Here is an 18,232-nt window from a genome sequence, read left to right as displayed (position 1 = left end):
CACTTAAAAACTTGGCTGATTTAAAAAAAAAAAAAAATCTTTCAGAAAAGGAAATAGGGCAATTTAGATCTGGAAAACTTTCACCGAGTTAGAAAATGGTCATGCATGTCAAAAACACATCTCAATTTTGTCCACTTAATATTTTTAAATTGTGGTTTAGAGGTAACATCTGCATTGTACCTTACATACAAGTTCAGAAAACTATATTCTCTGACTGACATATAGTGGCTTTTTGAATTAGGAAAGTCACAGGCTTCAGTTTCTGCATCTGAAAATTGATTTTAATACTAGTTTGGCTCAAAGAGTTTTGAAAATCCCATAAAAAGTATAAAAATGCAAAGTATTTATAATCAGGAAAGTTACTCATGTTAAAACAAATCACATAAAACTCACGTCAACTGTTCAAAATACCTTCATTAAATCTTGTTTCTCTCTCTCCCCTGAACTTATCGCCTTTCTGATGGACTTCAGTTCACTCAGGATGGCTTTGGCCTCACATAGTTCATACCCGCTCTGGCCTCCAGACATTTTTTGGTCAATTCTGTGGAAAAAGAGAATATTAATACTTGATACAGAAAATAATACTAACAACTCTGCTGTCCTGCTTCAGGCAGAAGCATAGTTAGAGGACAGAAGGGAAGGAGGTAAGAGACACCATTTCCTGTAACAGACATGCAAAGAGGAAAAAGGACGTTGAAATCTCCATTAAAATACTTACTACTTAATCCTTGGCAAAAATGTCAAGCTATCTAACACATACACAGTGCTTAGTGGATGGCTTTTGCTGACATCAGGAAGTTTCATGGAAAAATACTTCTGTTGGCTTTAAAACCACCTCAGCTAAACTACTGGGGCCGTACCAAAGGCAGAGACTCCACAAGCAATTCTAGTTGATCCAGTCTTAAAGACATAAGGGGCACAGAGCACTAAAGACTCCTACACATGCCACCAGCAGTATAGCAGTATTGCTGACAACACTGTCAAAATTCCCATCCCCACCGTAACTCTCTGCAGCATAGAAGCAGCTTTTGGGTACACCTTTCATACTATTCACTGTTTGTGATCCTTACAGAAGCAGAATTTATTATTAGTAGCATTTCTCTACCCAGACCCACATCATGACATGGGCAGACAGGCAAGCTTCTTGGTACTAATCAGCCTTGCAGAGAAGAAACGTAACCAGCTCCATTCTTGTCTCAGCTTCCCTCTCACTCACCCTAATCCTAGGCATTAACAGTCTAGAACAGCTGTTCTGCTCAGCCAGTCACCAGGCTCTCTTTATTCACAAAATCTCTGGATAATTAATACCATATGTCATACATCAGACAATTTATTAAATTCCGGGACTATCAATGATTTTAAAAACTGTAACTTGAAAATAACAAAACAAAAAAGCCCCAAACTTAGAGATAAAAAGATATTTCATTTTAGTATTTCCTTATTTACTTCAAGAAGTACAGTCTGTAAACACACTTCTCTGACCTCTAATTTAACTGAATATTTCATAGCATCATAGAAGTGACTGCAGCTGTGCTTCACAAAATTAAAAACAACAGCCATCTTCAAAAAAAGTCAAGCATCTAGTAGAGAATACATTCTTTTATAATGCAATTGGTTTTCCGTTTTTATCATCACCCAACATCTTCGCTAGAAGACATTAACCTTGTGAGTGAGGAATGAACACACATTTTAATGATCAGAAGTGACCTCGAGCATCCCCTGCAAGAACAGAAACTTGCATGAAACACCTGTAACAGTATTCTATTTTACTGCCAGTTTTGTGCACAAAGATATCAAGGTTCTAAAGTGGTCTTTAAAGCTGTGAGCATGTCTGTTTTCCTTTCTCCACATTTCAGTTTTTGTGCAAACTAGAACTGCATTTGCGTAAGAAAATTACCTATGTGACTCAGCACTCAGATTCCTATTCAAGGATATATTTGTTTCAGCTTGAAAGTTCCTCAAAAACTCTTTCATAGGTAGGCACTTACTTACTGTCTGACAACACTCAATTTTTGGTAACTTATCAGGTTGCTAAGGTCAAATAGATACAGGATATGCCAACAATTGCAATCATGAATGAACAGTTGGGTAATACACCACATGCTGCTTAGTAATATGATGTGCCACATTCAAATCACAACTGCTTTATTCTGTATATAATTAAGATGGACAAGAAGGATCTCTGACATATAAGATATTCCATCTTCCTGTTTTAAATTAATGGGATTAGTACTGTTTGAAAGTGGCTGACTGAATTTTAAAAACAAACGTCCATTGTGTTTCTGTGGAATGCTGTTGACAGTTTCTGAAACATGCTTTGGATTCCTATCAAAATGGCTTGTGAGCAAGCTGCTTTAAAACAATACTTCATTGTTGAATTAATATAATAAAACCAGCATGATTGGCTAACCTTTAATCCTGGGACAGCAGCATGAGTTTTTATTACCTTAAGCTTTAGAATCAATACGTCTGTCTTCTAAATTTTGCTTCAAATGAAATCTGATTTATGGTTAAACAAATTCAATCAACTGTCCTTTTCTCCTTTCACTCCTCAGTAGTCTTCATATATTTAAATAACAAACAAATTTTACATTTCTGTTTTAGTCAAAATGAAGGAGGATAGAGACCTGACTGGCATCCTCCTAAGGTGCTAAGGGTTTTCAGTTCCCCACTGATTTCAAAATCTTCATACCAAAAAAACATTTTTCGTCCATTTTGACACGTCTCTAATTATGACTGGCCATTTCCTGGACCAGAATTTTTTTCCGCCACTTAAAATTCCTACTGTATAGAACTGATCTATTAAAATACACAGGCAATAGCCTACAAGATGTTTTGGTTAGAACTGGGAACTGAACTCCAATCTCTCAGCTCTAAACACAGATGCTCTGTCATCCTTCGCAAATTACTTCTCTGCATTTTAGTGCTCTACCTGGAAGATGGAAATGCACTTCCCTTCTCCCACCTTTTGTCCATCTTCCCTATATATTCTGCAAGCTCTCCAGGATAGAGATTATTACTTATCTAACAGTACACTGCCATACACAGGAGGTCCCGAGAAAAAAGGTAAATGAATCCAGACAATATTACATTAACACTGCAACATTGCTCCTGCTACTGGAACTAGTGTACTAAGAGCACACAGCTCAGCATTTTACTGTGTAAATATATCCTTAACGTATGGGTACATACCACAATACGGAAAACAACTAGCATTAATAAATTTCTGTTCACATTAGTCAAGAAAACACACTTGTTAGCAAGGTTTCCTCTGCAGCAAGTTCTCTGTGGTGACAGTTCCAGTAATGTTTAATATTTTAGGGCCCAACTTTGTGAGTCAGGAGCAGCAGGGAGTGCTCAGACTGAAAAAAAAAATCACTCCCTAATAATCCAACTGGTTAAATACCCAGAATGGTCACCCAGTTCAGCATCAGCCCTTTGGACACCAGGCATCCCAGCAACTGCAACAAAGAAAGTCAGGTCTCTAATCCTCAAATTGTGACTCATTTCAAACCCTGCACAGTTATGCACCATTTATACCTCGGAGAACAGCACCCTTCTCTCTCTCTCTTTTGAGCTCAGAGGTGGAGGAAGGAGGAAAGAAAGACCTAATTACTTTTTCAATTTTTTTTTTTTTTTTATTATTTTTTAAACAGGGTACACAAAGGAACCAAATTCTTCCTTCGGACTCTTAAGCACTGCCCTTCTTTCTGCCTCTTTGCAACACAAGCTACCTCATGGCAAAAAAAAAAATAGGAGGGAGAACAGATTTCTCATGTTAACACTTGCACAATAGGTTTGCCATTTCTACAGATTTCCTGCTTCCTACCTACAACAAAAAGAGTTAGATGCTTATTTTCCCCCCAATAATTGTCTCACATAAGATGGATTCAATTCCATGCCAAAAAAAGAAATCAGGCAACTGAATTAAGTCAGTTTCAACTATTTTCTTTTACTCACTGTTGCAGTGTTTCAAAGCCCTGTTCCTTGTACAGCAGCTCCTGCTTCATCTGAGAGAGTTCTCTCTTCAGCTTCTTAACCTTGTGTGTTAAATCAAAGCAAGAGTTAGAAAATTCCTCTTGTTAAACGGCAGAACACATGGCTTTGAACAATTAATGTATTCTCTACATCAAATGAGACAAAAAAAGAGAGTAAATTGCTCTACTGACACATATTAAAAACAAAAGGATCTGTTCTCTTCCTGATGTCTATGGGCAACATGCTTTAGTATTAAAGGGACACAAGCAGATTAAATCACATTCCTCATTTGTATCGATACCACACTGTGTTATTAAACCTGAGAGAACTTTAACAAGTAATTTACTTCTCACTTGTTAAGCATGCATTCCAACTGTCCTACAGGGACATCCGTTTATTTTTAGGCTTATTATATTTTCACTTTTTCATTCCAGGAATCTCTCAAGTCATTTGCACTGTAAAAGACAAAGTGTGGGCTCTTTTTTTTTTTTTTTTCTCCTATGAACCTTCCTTTTTTATAAAGCTTTACTTTATAAAGCTTTACAGACATTGGATCCCTAAATATATAATTCACATTCATTTAATTCAAAGACGACAATCACTGAACACATTTGGATCGCAAATATATGCATCTATTTAATAGAAATGTCTTTGGCAAAACATTCCCTACTTTCCCTAAATTTGCATGCTCAATTGCTTTTTAATCTTAATATTGCTATTTCAGATGTTAGCAGATGTGAGTACACTACAAAATATTTATGAATCAAGATTAAATAAAAAAAATCCTCCATTTAATTTTTTATGTCATACTTCCCAAACGTACTAAAACAAAGTTTCTGGACCACCTATAAAAGGAGTGTACTTCAACACAAATTAAAATTAATCCTCAGCATACACATAGAGACAGAAATGCCTCCTTGAAATGTGGAGCCCCAAATTTTGGTATTTATACATCTAACCTGGCTCGTTTGCACTCTACGTACTAGCCAGATATTGTTAGGCTTTTTACCTTCCCAATCAGTAAGGTAAAAAAGGAAAAGCCTGTTGGAAGTCCCCTGCTCTCACCTACCACTGTGAAATTCTTGCTTGTTTTCACATAGGTCCTCAGGTATTCAACTCTTTTGAAAAATGAATTATATTAAAATGAAGAATTTGACCACTTTAACTGAAATTAATTTCAAAATACGTCTCCAAGACTTTTTGTATCCAAATCCCCTTAAACTTCCTACTTGGTGCTATTCTTCAAATAAAAAAAAAAAAGAAAAGAAAAAAAAAAAAAAGAAAAAAGGTGAGATTCTCTCCCCCTCCCCTTAAACTTCCTACTTGGTGCTATTCTTCAAATAAAAAAAAAAAAGAAAAGAAAAAAAAAAAAAAGAAAAAAGGCGAGATTCCCAACATGCCAGGTGACTAGAAGTACTGAGCATCAGCAGCTGCTGTAGCTTTCCAAGAGGCTTAAAATGCTTTGTATGTCTAAAATAACCAGTGATTTGCGGGGTTCTTCGTATGGGTTTGTGAATGATACTTAGGCATTCAAGTTTGTAGCTTCTGGCTAACAAATTTTCTGTGACAGAAATAAAATGCTTTCAATCTCCATTTTCTCCAAAGCAAAATCTGTTCTCTAGATGAGGGGTTAGGTTCAGGCTTTTGGAAACTATCATCACTAGTTGCTTTGCCTGACAGAAAACCGTTTTTATTTTGACCACAATAAATAGTTAGCATGATAAACAGGCAATGTCTCTAAGTATACATTCAGCGCTCCTTAACTATTTCTTTCCTGACTAGCACAAAAACCCCAAGAATAATCTCTCAAGTGTTCTGATCAAGGTTATAGAAAATGAAAAGATATCACCTTTATGTTCCAGGTAAAGTAATGTGTAAAATATGAAAGAAGTCCCAACTTTTCTGAGAAATACAGAATGGATAAACTTTTTTTTTTTAAATCAGAAATATGAATTTAGAGTAATAGCAGAAGGCACACTGGATTTCAACTTAGAGGATTGCATCTCTCAGAAACCCTTACATTTTTCCTCAAGATGATCTTCTGAGTGTCCTCTGCTGTAATTCATCATCATTTCATTATCAAGAAATGTGAGTTAGGTACATTATCCTAGAAGGACATGACCTACATCATAATATAGACTCTTTGTTTACTGCATCATACTTGCATTAAACTATTCTTGTGCTCCTTGTCTTCTCCTTCCAAACTTTCACGTAACTCCTGCTTTTTCACAGCTCTTCACCTGTTTTACCCTTCACCCCCTTCCTGCTGCTTCTGCACATCATCTTAAGTCACCTGACAGGCCTCTCGCTTCCTCCTTCTAACTGCATCTTCAAGCAGGCTCCTGTGCTAACCCCCGTCTATTCCCAGCACTCAAATACTAATGGAACAACAACGACAAAAAACCCCTCTTGTTATTTTATAAAGGTGCATCCCCTACTCGCTGCATATGCATAAAACATACTGTGATCACGTATGCTTTATGTTGTTTGAATTATCTTACCGATTACTAATTAAGACCCCAAATGGCCTGACTAAAAGTCCACTGCAGGATCAGATCCTTCAGTTTTAATCTTTTGAGAAAGGTCCGTCTTCTCCTGCTTATTTCATTTAACAGCTGTCTGATTTCTGTCGTATTTTCTCTACGACCTATTGCACAATAGGCAATTCGTGTATCCAAAAGGCTCCACATGCATGTGTTAAGCACAGCTAACAAGGAAAAGGTCAAAGGCCAATTCAGAACTTCCTCGAATGCCAAGTTTCCCCGTCCAGTCACCATTAACCTGATGATACCAGTAAGCCTCAGCCAGTGTGAGAGAGAAACAGGTTTAGCACATCTGACCTAATAGTTCACTGAACAATACGCAAATTCTAACTAGCTGGCTAGCAGCTTACTAATGACTAACTTTGTTTCCCATTAAGTCCACACATGCATATACTGTAAAATGCCAAAAGGTGGCCTATTAGCAAAGCATCTTCAAACATTCAAATAAAGGTAAACTATGATAATAGTCATACCTCTCTTGCCATCTTCCATGAAAACCACTTTCCAGCCCTAGCATCACAGGGCTCCACTTTTTCTTATCTCAATGATTTTCATATCCAGTGGCTTTGGATGACAACACACTTTATGCTGATACAGATATTCTTGGACTCGCACCCTTCTAAACTCTGCAGACAAGATTCAGGTCACCTGCTTTAGGCACATATGCAACCTGGACTTTGCAATGCCAATATATCAGATGTTGGGAACCAACAGGATATTAGGCTCCTTGACTCCAAGAAACAATGAAGAGAGAAAAGCACCTCCAAAAAATGAATTACTATGATCAACACATCTGCCTCCCTCCTCAGTGAACAGACAAATTGTAGATCTGCAGCCAAGAGGTGATTCAGTGTTTCTGCATCTTGAGCTGGGAGGTGATCAGAGCTAAGTAACAGGAAAAACTGAGCACAGGACCATGTCTGAATTTTCCCCTCTTTGACTTGTAGGTGATTATATTTAAATTTGATCATGTGTTCTGTTCTTCAACAACACTGATAATTTCCCAAATATACTAGTGATCTCCTGGCCAAAGGGAACATCTGTTACTGCTCCACTCATTTTAGAAAGAAGCTCTCGCCTTGTCTTTTCATTCTTGTTCCTGACAGAGTCCTCACTGCTGTTGATTCTCCCTACTAAACTTACAACGTTTTTTCTCCCATCTCCTCCAGTGTTGAAATAAGTTCTCTCACTAGCCACCTTTCCTTATCCTTAAAGGATAAGGGACTACAAATTGAGATTGGTAAGGATGAACAGGTGTACAAGCAGTCAGGAGAGCAACATCCGGACGCCAGTTTTACAGTGTATTCCATCCCTGATTTATACTGGGTTTTAAAATTTTAATGAGCTATTCCACCGTTCCTTTTAAACATTAATTGTTTAGAATCCTAATCATAACTCTTACTCCAGGTGAAGGAGGATGTTGCTCTCGGAGGCTTCTATGAGTGCTGCTCTGTGCAGAAACCAGGAGGGGGCAATGGAAGAGCTGAGTAACTGCTATCGCTTGCGCTGCTTCTGCTACCGCAGAGTCTGTATTCCAGCCCTCATCGAAGGACTATGCTGTGAGGTGCTGCCTTTTTAACCTGCATGGTTTAATCTAATTTTTTTCATTACTAACTACTACAGAAAGCCTAGGCTAGCCATCAAACATTATATGCCACAGCTTAAATAAATGAACTCCCTATATAGATTTTAAATGTCTTCCACACCATTTCCTCTTTATTCAAGATAAATTCACTAGAGACTAACCTGTGAATGAAAGTTCTTTATATGGAGTCTGTTAGTGACCATACTGAACACAGTTGACCAAATAATGGATTTTTGTTCATTAGCAATTTCAAAATGCAAACACAAACTTTCATTCTTGATCTGAACCATTCCATTTTGACAAAACAGAGCAAAGTTGCACACCATTATTGAAAAGTGTTTTTTAAACCAACAGAAATTTGTGAGGCAGTTCATGTAGCTAATGGTGCATTTCTCACAGAAGAAAGATTGTGTAAAAACAATCATCTAGCTGCAGCTCACCTTGGTCTATTACTTTTCTATTTTCACCTAAAGATTTTTACTCTTCCTTTTAAAAACAAAAGCCTACAAGTGAAAATAGTTATCAGATTTATTTAAACCCACATCTAATTAGAATATCTGTCAAAATTTCCCCAAAATCTGTTATCTGAAAGTAACAGAGCTTTAAAAATTCATTAAAAACCTCTGAATGGTATTTGGTGAGAATATTAGGAGGTTTCAGTACCAGGGTACAAGATACATCTGCTAGTTCAAGCTTTGCTTATTCTATAGTCATAAACTTTGCACACAGAATACAAATTAATATGAGTTAAGCACTCTCACCCTTAATCTTGTAGTGGAGATTTCAGCCTTCAGAATGTCAGGGTCATACTTTGTGCTTGATGAGGAACCTGAGAACACTTTTTTAAAAAGACAAAAAAGGACAAATATTTAAGTACTTTTAAATCATTAATTAATCCCTTCCTTGATGAATCCACATTGATCTAAAACTACAAAGTGCAGAAAAACATATAATACTTCTAAAAAATATATCCTTTTATAGAGTAGTCAGCATTGCAGGATGGCAATAATTAATGAATAATCAAAATTTCCCCGTTTTCCCCTACCACTATTTGGTATCTCTCCTCCTTTGCCTATCCCAGGATCCTAAAGTAGCATCTCATTCTCCCTGGCTTTCTATCTCCTGCTTTCTGTTCTCATTCTTCTAGCTGAGCCATCTTGCGATCACCTCCTTCTGGAAGCTGTAACTTCTAAAAAGATTTCTGGAAAGCAGAAGAAGATTTATTCAGAAGCCTCAGAGGTCTGCCACTCAGTTCTTCCGCAGCTGCACATGCTACTTTTATCACACTATCTAAGAGAGATGTTTGGCCACCGACAGGCCTCTGACAGCACTTTACTGCATGCCAATTCCTTGCCCAACCTTGCAACATGTATCTCTACTTCACCCTTGATCACAGCACACAGGCTACAAAATTATTGCATGCTATTCTTACAAAGCAGCAACAAAATTCCCTCCTCCGTCTATTGCAGACACCTGTCAACACAGTAGGGTCATTTCAGTATGCAGCCATGAAGCGCAAGAGATCCTATTTACTTTGAACCTAGATCTGGCAGAATTTTGTTCTGACAAGCTGCATGACAAAATAGATTTCAGAGCCAACTGCTCTAAACCACGGCTCAAAGGAGTTCAATTGTATCAGAGAGAAGAGGGTTCTCTCCAGCAGAATAGCTTTATATTAAAAAAAAAACCCAAACACAAAAACCCCCAAGAAGTAGGGATGCTATCTCTAAAAAAGCCAGAGTACAAGGTGTTCATAGCAAACCTTGAAAACTCATCCTAAAGAGAAACAGGATCCCCTGCAAGGCACAGATCAAAGAAGTTACATTGTATTCTCTACTGTACTTACAGCTTGTACGAGAGCTTGATTTTTCTTTGTAGGCATCATTCAACCGTACATACTCATCCAGTGCAAGTGCTAGCCTCTGTTCTTTCACCTGGTACAGTTCTTTCTGAGTACTGAGAGCATCCTGGGCTACCATAAGATAATCTTTTAACATTCTCTCTTGTTCTTGCCTCCATTGTTTCCTGGGATCTTCTATTTGTGTTGTTTCTTTATAGGAGAAAAAGAAAGGATTTAAAGAGACCTTTGCTGAAATCCGTTCACAACTAAATTGTTTCTTTGCCTGTAATCCACAGTTACAGAAGTGTAAACCATAGCTTATCTTTGGTTACTAAGCAGATGCTCAATTTTACTTAAGTTTTTCTTTGCCACAAGAGCGTGTGTAAGAAACAGTATTTAAGGGATCAATTGCAAAATTAGGAATTAGGGTACAATAGGTAAATGCTTATGTAGATCATTCCCACATCTTCAACCTTAAATTAATAACATCCTAAAACTCAAGAAAAAGCTATTTTTTGCATAAGAGTATTTGGAAATAATTGGAGTAATAACGCCTTTCAATGACATCTTAAAATTGAATGCATTTCTGAACAAAAATGAAAAGTAATCTTAGCTATTACATTTTTTCAACCCCCCTCCTCCCCACTTCATTAATTTTTACAACCATATGTTATTCATGTTTTCTAATGGTTATCTCTCTCCTTTCCCTCTACAAAAACACTTTTATCTTTTCCCCTGTAACTGAACTAACAGAACATTAACTCTCCAGATCACCTCACCTAACTCCATCCCCATCCCTGCTAGGCATCTGATGCAAGATACAACTTTCTTTTATAGTCAATAGACAGAGAGCGTCACCCTCAGAGGGCACTTCACTCCATCAAAGACAGGTGCCCAAGATACGTGGGACCGAACTGCCTTTTTGAGGTGTGTACTTCTTCCCACTGACTACCCAGGGAATATAAATGAGTAGGCTGGAACAGGCCCTTAATTCACGAAGGGCTTCAGGTCAACCATTTTAACTCCAGCAGCCACAGAGAAGACAGACTTGCATAGAATATGTAGACAAGACGATTAGACATAACATAGTGGTGTGTATTAAGAAAGTACGTGATGAGATCAATCTAACTGTAGGTTTTAAGATTTTATTTTTTTTTAATGTAAACATGCAAAGAGGAAGAGTTAAGGCTGAATGTTCAATCTTATCATTAATATTTCCTGACTTAGTTCAGCACTTTTTGAAGCTGTACAATGAATATTCTTCCTTTAAAGCTGTACTAAGTACAAAAACATTCTCACAAGACATAGCCATGAAAAGTTTGAAATGCAAACGTGCACCACACTGCATTTTCTTTGTAAGTTACATACTATAAATCTGCATAGATCTACAGAGATAAAAAGTAACATTCAGTACCAAAGTATTTAAGTGCAAAGTATTTACTTCAGAATTTTTCTGCAAAAAGGAGGAGGAAAGTTTATTCTGTGGGTTAGATTTCTGCCACTTTAGTTCTCTGAATTGCTTTACTGTGAGAACCAACGCGGGGGACGGGATGGGGGACAGACGGGAACACATGGCTGAAGACATGGGGGGAAAAAAGAACTGCAGCAGAACCAACCTGATTGCTCTAAACTGTAGCTGAAGTGCACTCTTGGGGAGAAGGCACTCTTTCAACTCCATATATGAAAACAGATCTTGTAACAGCAAAAGCTGATAAGGACAGGTTCTGGTTAATAACAATTTCCCATACTGACTGACTACCAGTTTTTCAAAAGCTTTTTTTGGTGTTAATATCACATAAACCAAAAGACATGCAAATAAAAAGAAGCATCCCATAAAACTAACCCTGGAGAATCCTAAACTGACAATGTCCCATGCTGGTGACCCCCTCTACCATTTACAAACATGACAAGCTTTTGTATTTCTACTGGGTAAAGGTATCTCTTAGATGTACACAATGGATACATAGAGAGTAGAAATCACATAAACCCAAGTGTGGTGCGTAAAAGATTAAAGCAGAGAAAGCTTTATACACAGTTGGTTTTCCAATAACCCCAACAGGAACACTCTCTCCAAAAAATTAACTATAGCTACGGACACACACACACATATATCCATGTTTATAGCCACCTGCTCTTTTCCACAAAGATATCAGGCACACAAAGAAGCAAATCGATAACTTTTCTCTCCTAAATGGTCAACACATGTCCCTATCCATAGCCACTTATTGCTGTTGTGCTTTAACACACCTCCACATTCACAGTTATTTACACAAGATAAGAAGTGCCGGTTTCCAGAGCTGTCCTTTTTTGTGAAGCAGGATGAAGAGCATGAAGCAGGATTCTCATGGGTCAATGATCAAATAGGATAAATGCAGTTATGTTGGTTTTTTAGAAGAATGTAATGATGTGATGGTGTTTTAAGAGTGCAACCAGCAGCCACCAAATAATCTTACAAGATTGGAAGGTCTCATCTTCGAGCATGTTGTAGGTAATTGCCTTGTAGGTTTTATGTGAGGATTGCTCAACATGCAGCTCAAAGACCAAATGTAGCCTGCAGAGTCCTAAAACGTGGCCTACAGATGCCCTGTCCTTGTGACTGCAAGAGAAGGACAAAGCTGATCAACAGCAGATTATTTTGTATTGCTGACAAATACACTCAAACATTTTCTTTCTGCCTCTCCAAGCTGCACGTGCAAAACAATACCATGATTGTATGAGCTAACATCTTTTATACTGACAGTCATAAATGAGTTAAAGGTAACCCTGCGTTTTAAAAATTGCACACTGTAACTTCAGCATACTGAGGTTTGGGTATTTGCCTGTGTAGGTACAATGACTGGCCAAACTATTCTCCGCCAATTCTATCTGCATGTATTTTATTCCGGAACAAATGCATTTTATTCTGGGAAAATAAACAAGCCTGGAAAAAGCAAAGCAGTACTGGAATGACTACCCCAGAACTGTTACTCAGCTTTTACCAAGCAGAGAAGACTCTGGAGTATTTTTCACTCTATGTCTTCTTAAATATTATGAAATGGAAAACCCAAAAAAGCGTATCACTTGTTTGGCAAGTTGTTCTCATATATATATATGTATGTATTTTTATATATATGTATTTTTTAATAAATATAAAAACGTGTGCCTGTGTAGCAGCACCATACACTTGTTCATTTACAATTTTCAGTTGTCTCAATTTCAATCAGTAGGTTTACCCCACAGAGAAAAAAAACAAAGACAGAACTATGGATGATATTTCTTGTACTGTAGTGCTGCATTTTGAAAAGTATGTTCATTTGAGCACATGTACCTTCCAAGACCCAATAAAATTTTTTAAAAAGCAGAGTTGTCCTTTCAAAAACAAATATTTAGACTTCTCAGAGTAAAGCCTCACAAAGATAAAGATTCTTTTCCTTGGACGAAAATGTTTGAAGCACCTACTGTTAAGGTCAAACTTGTATACACAAGAACATTATTGGGATAGTTACATGCATGTCATTGCGGGAACAGCTTGCTGAACATTTCAAAATGAGATGTGAAGCCCTTCACATGCTTAAATCAAAGAGTGAGATTTAAACCACAAAGGGCATTCAAACATTTTCCTAGCCTTACCATTCAACAGCTGATGTAAAATAAACTTGGAAGATCTCATTCCTTTTTTAGGGCAGATAAATGTTTCCACTGGTGACTGCAACAGGATGCATTACAACCTTGTCTGCAGCAGATACGAATCATGCAACAAACAGATTGCTAGCTAGACAGATGGGGAGATTTTTTTTCTGCTGGCCAGGGGAGGAGTAAGCACTGGTTCTGAACACTGGACAGAGCTGTAGGGTTGTATCTGTTCCAGAAAATGCTAACTGGACTTCAGTGATCAGCAGTGGAGAACGAACAAACTACCCCCCCGAGCATGTCCTCTCCAATACTTTCTGCATCACCAGATAGCTAAATTCAAGAGTTCAGCTGTTTCTTCTAGAGAAAATGAAGACGATACGCTGGCCATCATTTTCTGTGGCATAAACTTAGATATGAACTAAAGGAATCTCCTTAAAATGGATCTTTAAACAACTAAGAGTTGTACATCAGGCTCTACCAAGAGCACTGCTTAGATTTCAAAAAATCTTTATCTGCCAACTTCCTCTGCAATGCAATTTTCACAATGCAAAATAATGATCCGTAGTAACAGAATGAGGAGGGTGGTGGCACGCTTAATATTCAGGTTACACATTCCTAATTTCACTTGGTTTTAGCGTCATTTGGCAAAGCCACTTGCAAATCAAATTTACTCAATTCTATTAAGAGATCTTGATTTAAAACCAATTAATTTAACTTTAAATAAATTACTGCAAGTGCATAGTTAATAAATTTATAAAAAATTATAAACAAGCAATTTATTTCCTCCTATTTTTAAAGGTCTGAGTGACTACTCACGCTGGGGGGAAATTCTGTGAGACAGAAAACACTTGAGGTCTCGCCCAGCGGAACCGCACAAGTGGCAGGATGGCACGCTCCACCCAAGGACGTTCCTGTGCACTGAAATGATCACAGCCCTGTAACATAGAAAAGCAAGCTGCGCTGGCTTTAATCATACTGCTATTCATGAAATGCACTCCTCCTGGCTCACTGCCAGCCAGGTTTGATGGACTTAAACTCAGCAAAGAATTTGGCCCAAACAGTAATTCAAAACCAAAATGCCAGGACTGACTTTACGCCTTGAAAGTTTTGTTTATTCCTTTGGCTAGAACTTTTTTCAAGGGCAGCAATGTTACGCATGTTCTGCGTAATTATACATAAGATAGGATACAGGCAATAGTCAGGCATGCCATTTTTTTAAAATGAGATATTTTCATATGTTATGTTCCTGTCTGCTATCAAGAAGCTCTGCCAAATTTTTACAGTCTACTTGAACAGAAGGAAACTATTACCTTATCAGCAGTAGATCGTATTTCCCTAAAATACACGAAATTAAAATCCCACTAGAAAATCCCACAGGGAAGGGAACGGCTCCCTGACGCCCTACTGCTAGACAAGAGAGAATCGGACATTTTACTACAGGATTAACAATATGTGGAAGCAATAGTTTTCCAACGTCTCCCCTTGCCAAACAAAATAATAGCATCGATTGGCTCTAGAATGACCCACATGTAAGCTCTCTTCAGTCAGACACATTGCATTTAGGCAACACAGTTACAGAACAAGTACTCTCAAGGGGTCCTACTTAAAAAAATGCCGGAGATGCTAGATTGCTACTTGAGAAGGGCACATACATAGCAAGAGGAGAGAAAATCGTGGCATTACACTTTTCATCCTGAAGAGAGAACTCTCATCTGTTTAAACACACGCCCATATTATTCCAGTTTGTAAACGTAGCAGAACCACCCTCTTAGAAGAGAGGCTATTCCAAGGGAAACTAGTTGACCTGGCTAGAAACGAGGACCAGTGACCTAAGATCTGTAGGGAGAGGAGCAGGGGGGAGTTGTATGCCACAGCTGGAGCTGCTATAATAGCCCTCCTTTTTGGTAGTGATGGCTTCCACCATGTCACCTCAACCCACACTCCCCAACGTTACACATGTTCTCTTTTGCACAGCCTCTGGTGCTCACTCAATCCAGCACAAAGCCTATTCAATGCACTAAACCCACCCAAATGCTCACTGGCTCCAAAAGATAACATGAAAGCAGATACATCATGTTCTGGCAGGTTAGGTGAGTTGTGCCGTGTTATCAAAGGTCCAATGGGCCAGTATAAAGGAGGAGGAAGAACCCAGCTGGGGAAGGAACTAGACATCCTTTTTTTGGCAGCAGCAAGCCTACTTATAGATCTACTCATCCATTAGAATCTTAAGTATGGATCTACTCGTCAATACCATGCACCTCCTCCCTCATATACCAACTTACAGGAAAGTTTCCAGACCTGGAAACCAGAAGTACAATACAAGACAAGAGGTGGCAAAACTGCAGTGGCTGAGTCCTGAAAAGAGGGTGGTTCTGACTGATGCAGAAGTGTGCCGCGCACAGACGGCTGTGCTCTGGGCTGCACCATGTCACAACCCAGCCAGGTACTCTGTGTCAGGGTGGCAATTTCTCTGCCTCAAATAGTAAGTGATGAAAAGATAACTCCATTACACTTGTCATCTCTGGTTATCTTGCATAGTAATTGCAGGACTCCTACCTCCAACCAAACAGAACACCACCTTCAAGAGAGTAACACAGGCCTCAAAACCTCAAACCCAATAGCTGACTACATTCAGGATCCCTCATCACTGGTGCTTCTCCTGAACCCTAGTGGCTGAAGAAAGTGTGCAAGCTAAACCCAGACTGGTTTTTGAACAGCCCCCAATGCCTTTGCTGTGGTAGGATTACATCCTACTCCACAGAGGTGGTTTGAGAAGGAGGGGATACCTGGAAAGCAGCCTACTGCATGCTGAAGGCAAGCCCCTGGAAAAAGGGCTGCAGGCAAGCCAAACCGGGGCCAGCTGCACCGAAGGAGAATCAAGATTTCAATGGTATCTCGCACAAAAATGTCTCAAGATGGCACAGACAAAATCAACAACAACCCTTTGACATATAACATCAGAAGAGGAAAAATAGTGTCTGCTATCAACCATCACAGGATAACGCCAGTTAGCTTAGTGGTGGGTGGTGAAACCAATTTTATCAACAACATTACGTAATCACTATAGATACGTTTATTCTACAAGTATGTCCCACGTTTCTTGATAAACTGGCTTTCAAATCTCCAGTACTTTTGCCTGCAGTCAGACAAAAATACACTTAGAAAAAAAAAAAAGAGTGCAAATATTACTTCATTGTACTTCCACTGGCATAACAAATATTGCAGGCAACGGAGATGCAAATCTTAACGAACAGCAAAGGAGCAAATGTACTAGCACTAGTTTCAGGGAGAATAACCAAGTGTTACTAGACTGGCTTAAGGAATGCACTTTATTGTTTACATACCAGAGGCTTTCTAAATGCATTTTTTTTCTTATTCCTTTTTTCCCCTGCTTTTTAAAATACTTACAATTCAAACTCAAACAACAAGAAAAGCAATTTGTACCCAAAAATTTGAGGAAGAATTCACAAACAAATATTATATCATTTCACACTGATATATTTGTTCAATAGGTAATAAAGAATAGCACATTACAGAGACAGCAGTTTCAGTAAGACCGTGCAGCCCAACAAAATGACATATACAGTGTCTTAAAAATGATCTAAAACATTGCTGGATACTCAAAGAAAAATCACATTCTACCACATAATAAGATGGAATATGGGTTCTAAAGAGAGACATGAAGGAAAATTACGTTATTCAGAGTATGCTCTGAACTGAGCTCTCTACAGTTTGTTTCCTGCCATAGAACCTGCACACAAAAATGCCTCCTCTCTTCCAGATACCTTCTTCACTTTTCCATAAAATAATTCTGTGCTTGAATTTGAGTAATGAGATAAAATGAGAATGTTTTCCAGCTATACTGTGCAAGCATGAGCAGATTTCCAAGAAATATTTATTCAGAGATTTTTACAAAGAAATAATGAACATGTTATTCTTATGGCACATTAGTTTCCCCTAGATATCAGGTAGCATATGCTTGTATATCTCAGAGTCAAATGCAGTAGAAACCCTGAGCATTTTGCTCTACATTATCCAGTAAGTAGGTAACGTTCTACTGCTATGGCTATCAGAACTAAGACATAAGAAAAACATGCAAATATGATCTTTACATAAAAGTCAGCAGCTAAAATATTCTTTAAACCAGAGCCTTCATTGCTCGAGCCCTCCTTCTGAAGCCAGCATGCACCAGATTACTCTAATCCCTTCCTATAGCCAAGGGGCAGAGAAGATAGCTTCAATCTTATTTATAGGTAAGATATACTGCACTTGGGTTTTCACCATGTGTGTTTGCTGACAGTAAAGAGTCTTCACAATTGTTTCCCAAATGCTTGCATGTCACTACTTGCTTAGAAGATGGTGATGGGTCATGGGAACAGTGCACATTTATGATCATGATACACCATTCGACTCCCTCAAGCTAATGGTAATTGCAGACTCATGGTGGGATTTTCAGATTTCTTCCTTGTCTGAAAATACAGTCTGGCACACTTTCATAGATGCAAATTTACTAGAGTCCCAGGCTGGAGCAGAGAAGAGTCAGTCTATCCACAGAAATCCCTGTGTTAGACAAACCAGTTGCACAGGCGTTAACTGGCACGAAAGCCTTTAAGATTACAACAAGAAATAGAATACCTGTAGTTAAAATAATTGTGTTATAAGTGTCAAACAGTG

The 18,232-nt window shown here is 38.2% G+C and overlaps 1 protein-coding gene across 1 annotated transcript in view; it reads right to left on the bottom strand.

Annotated features, from left to right (window-relative positions):
• The window catches only part of WWC2 (WW and C2 domain containing 2), a 106,369-nt gene that overhangs the window by 41,828 nt on the left and 46,309 nt on the right, over positions 1-18,232 (bottom strand). The window contains exons 3-6 of the mRNA XM_009277347.2: positions 9,953-10,156; positions 8,868-8,944; positions 3,961-4,040; positions 412-541 (exon numbers count right to left, since the gene is read on the bottom strand). Coding sequence (XP_009275622.2) covers positions 412-541; positions 3,961-4,040; positions 8,868-8,944; positions 9,953-10,156 — 491 coding nt within the window. The remainder of the gene's footprint in view (positions 1-411; positions 542-3,960; positions 4,041-8,867; positions 8,945-9,952; positions 10,157-18,232) is intronic.

The sequence above is a fragment of the Aptenodytes forsteri genome, unplaced genomic scaffold, assembly GCF_000699145.1.
Source record: "Aptenodytes forsteri isolate BGI_AS27 unplaced genomic scaffold, ASM69914v1 Scaffold65, whole genome shotgun sequence".
In the NCBI taxonomy this organism is placed as follows: domain Eukaryota; kingdom Metazoa; phylum Chordata; class Aves; order Sphenisciformes; family Spheniscidae; genus Aptenodytes; species Aptenodytes forsteri.
This window is presented reverse-complemented; position numbering and strand designations above follow the sequence as displayed.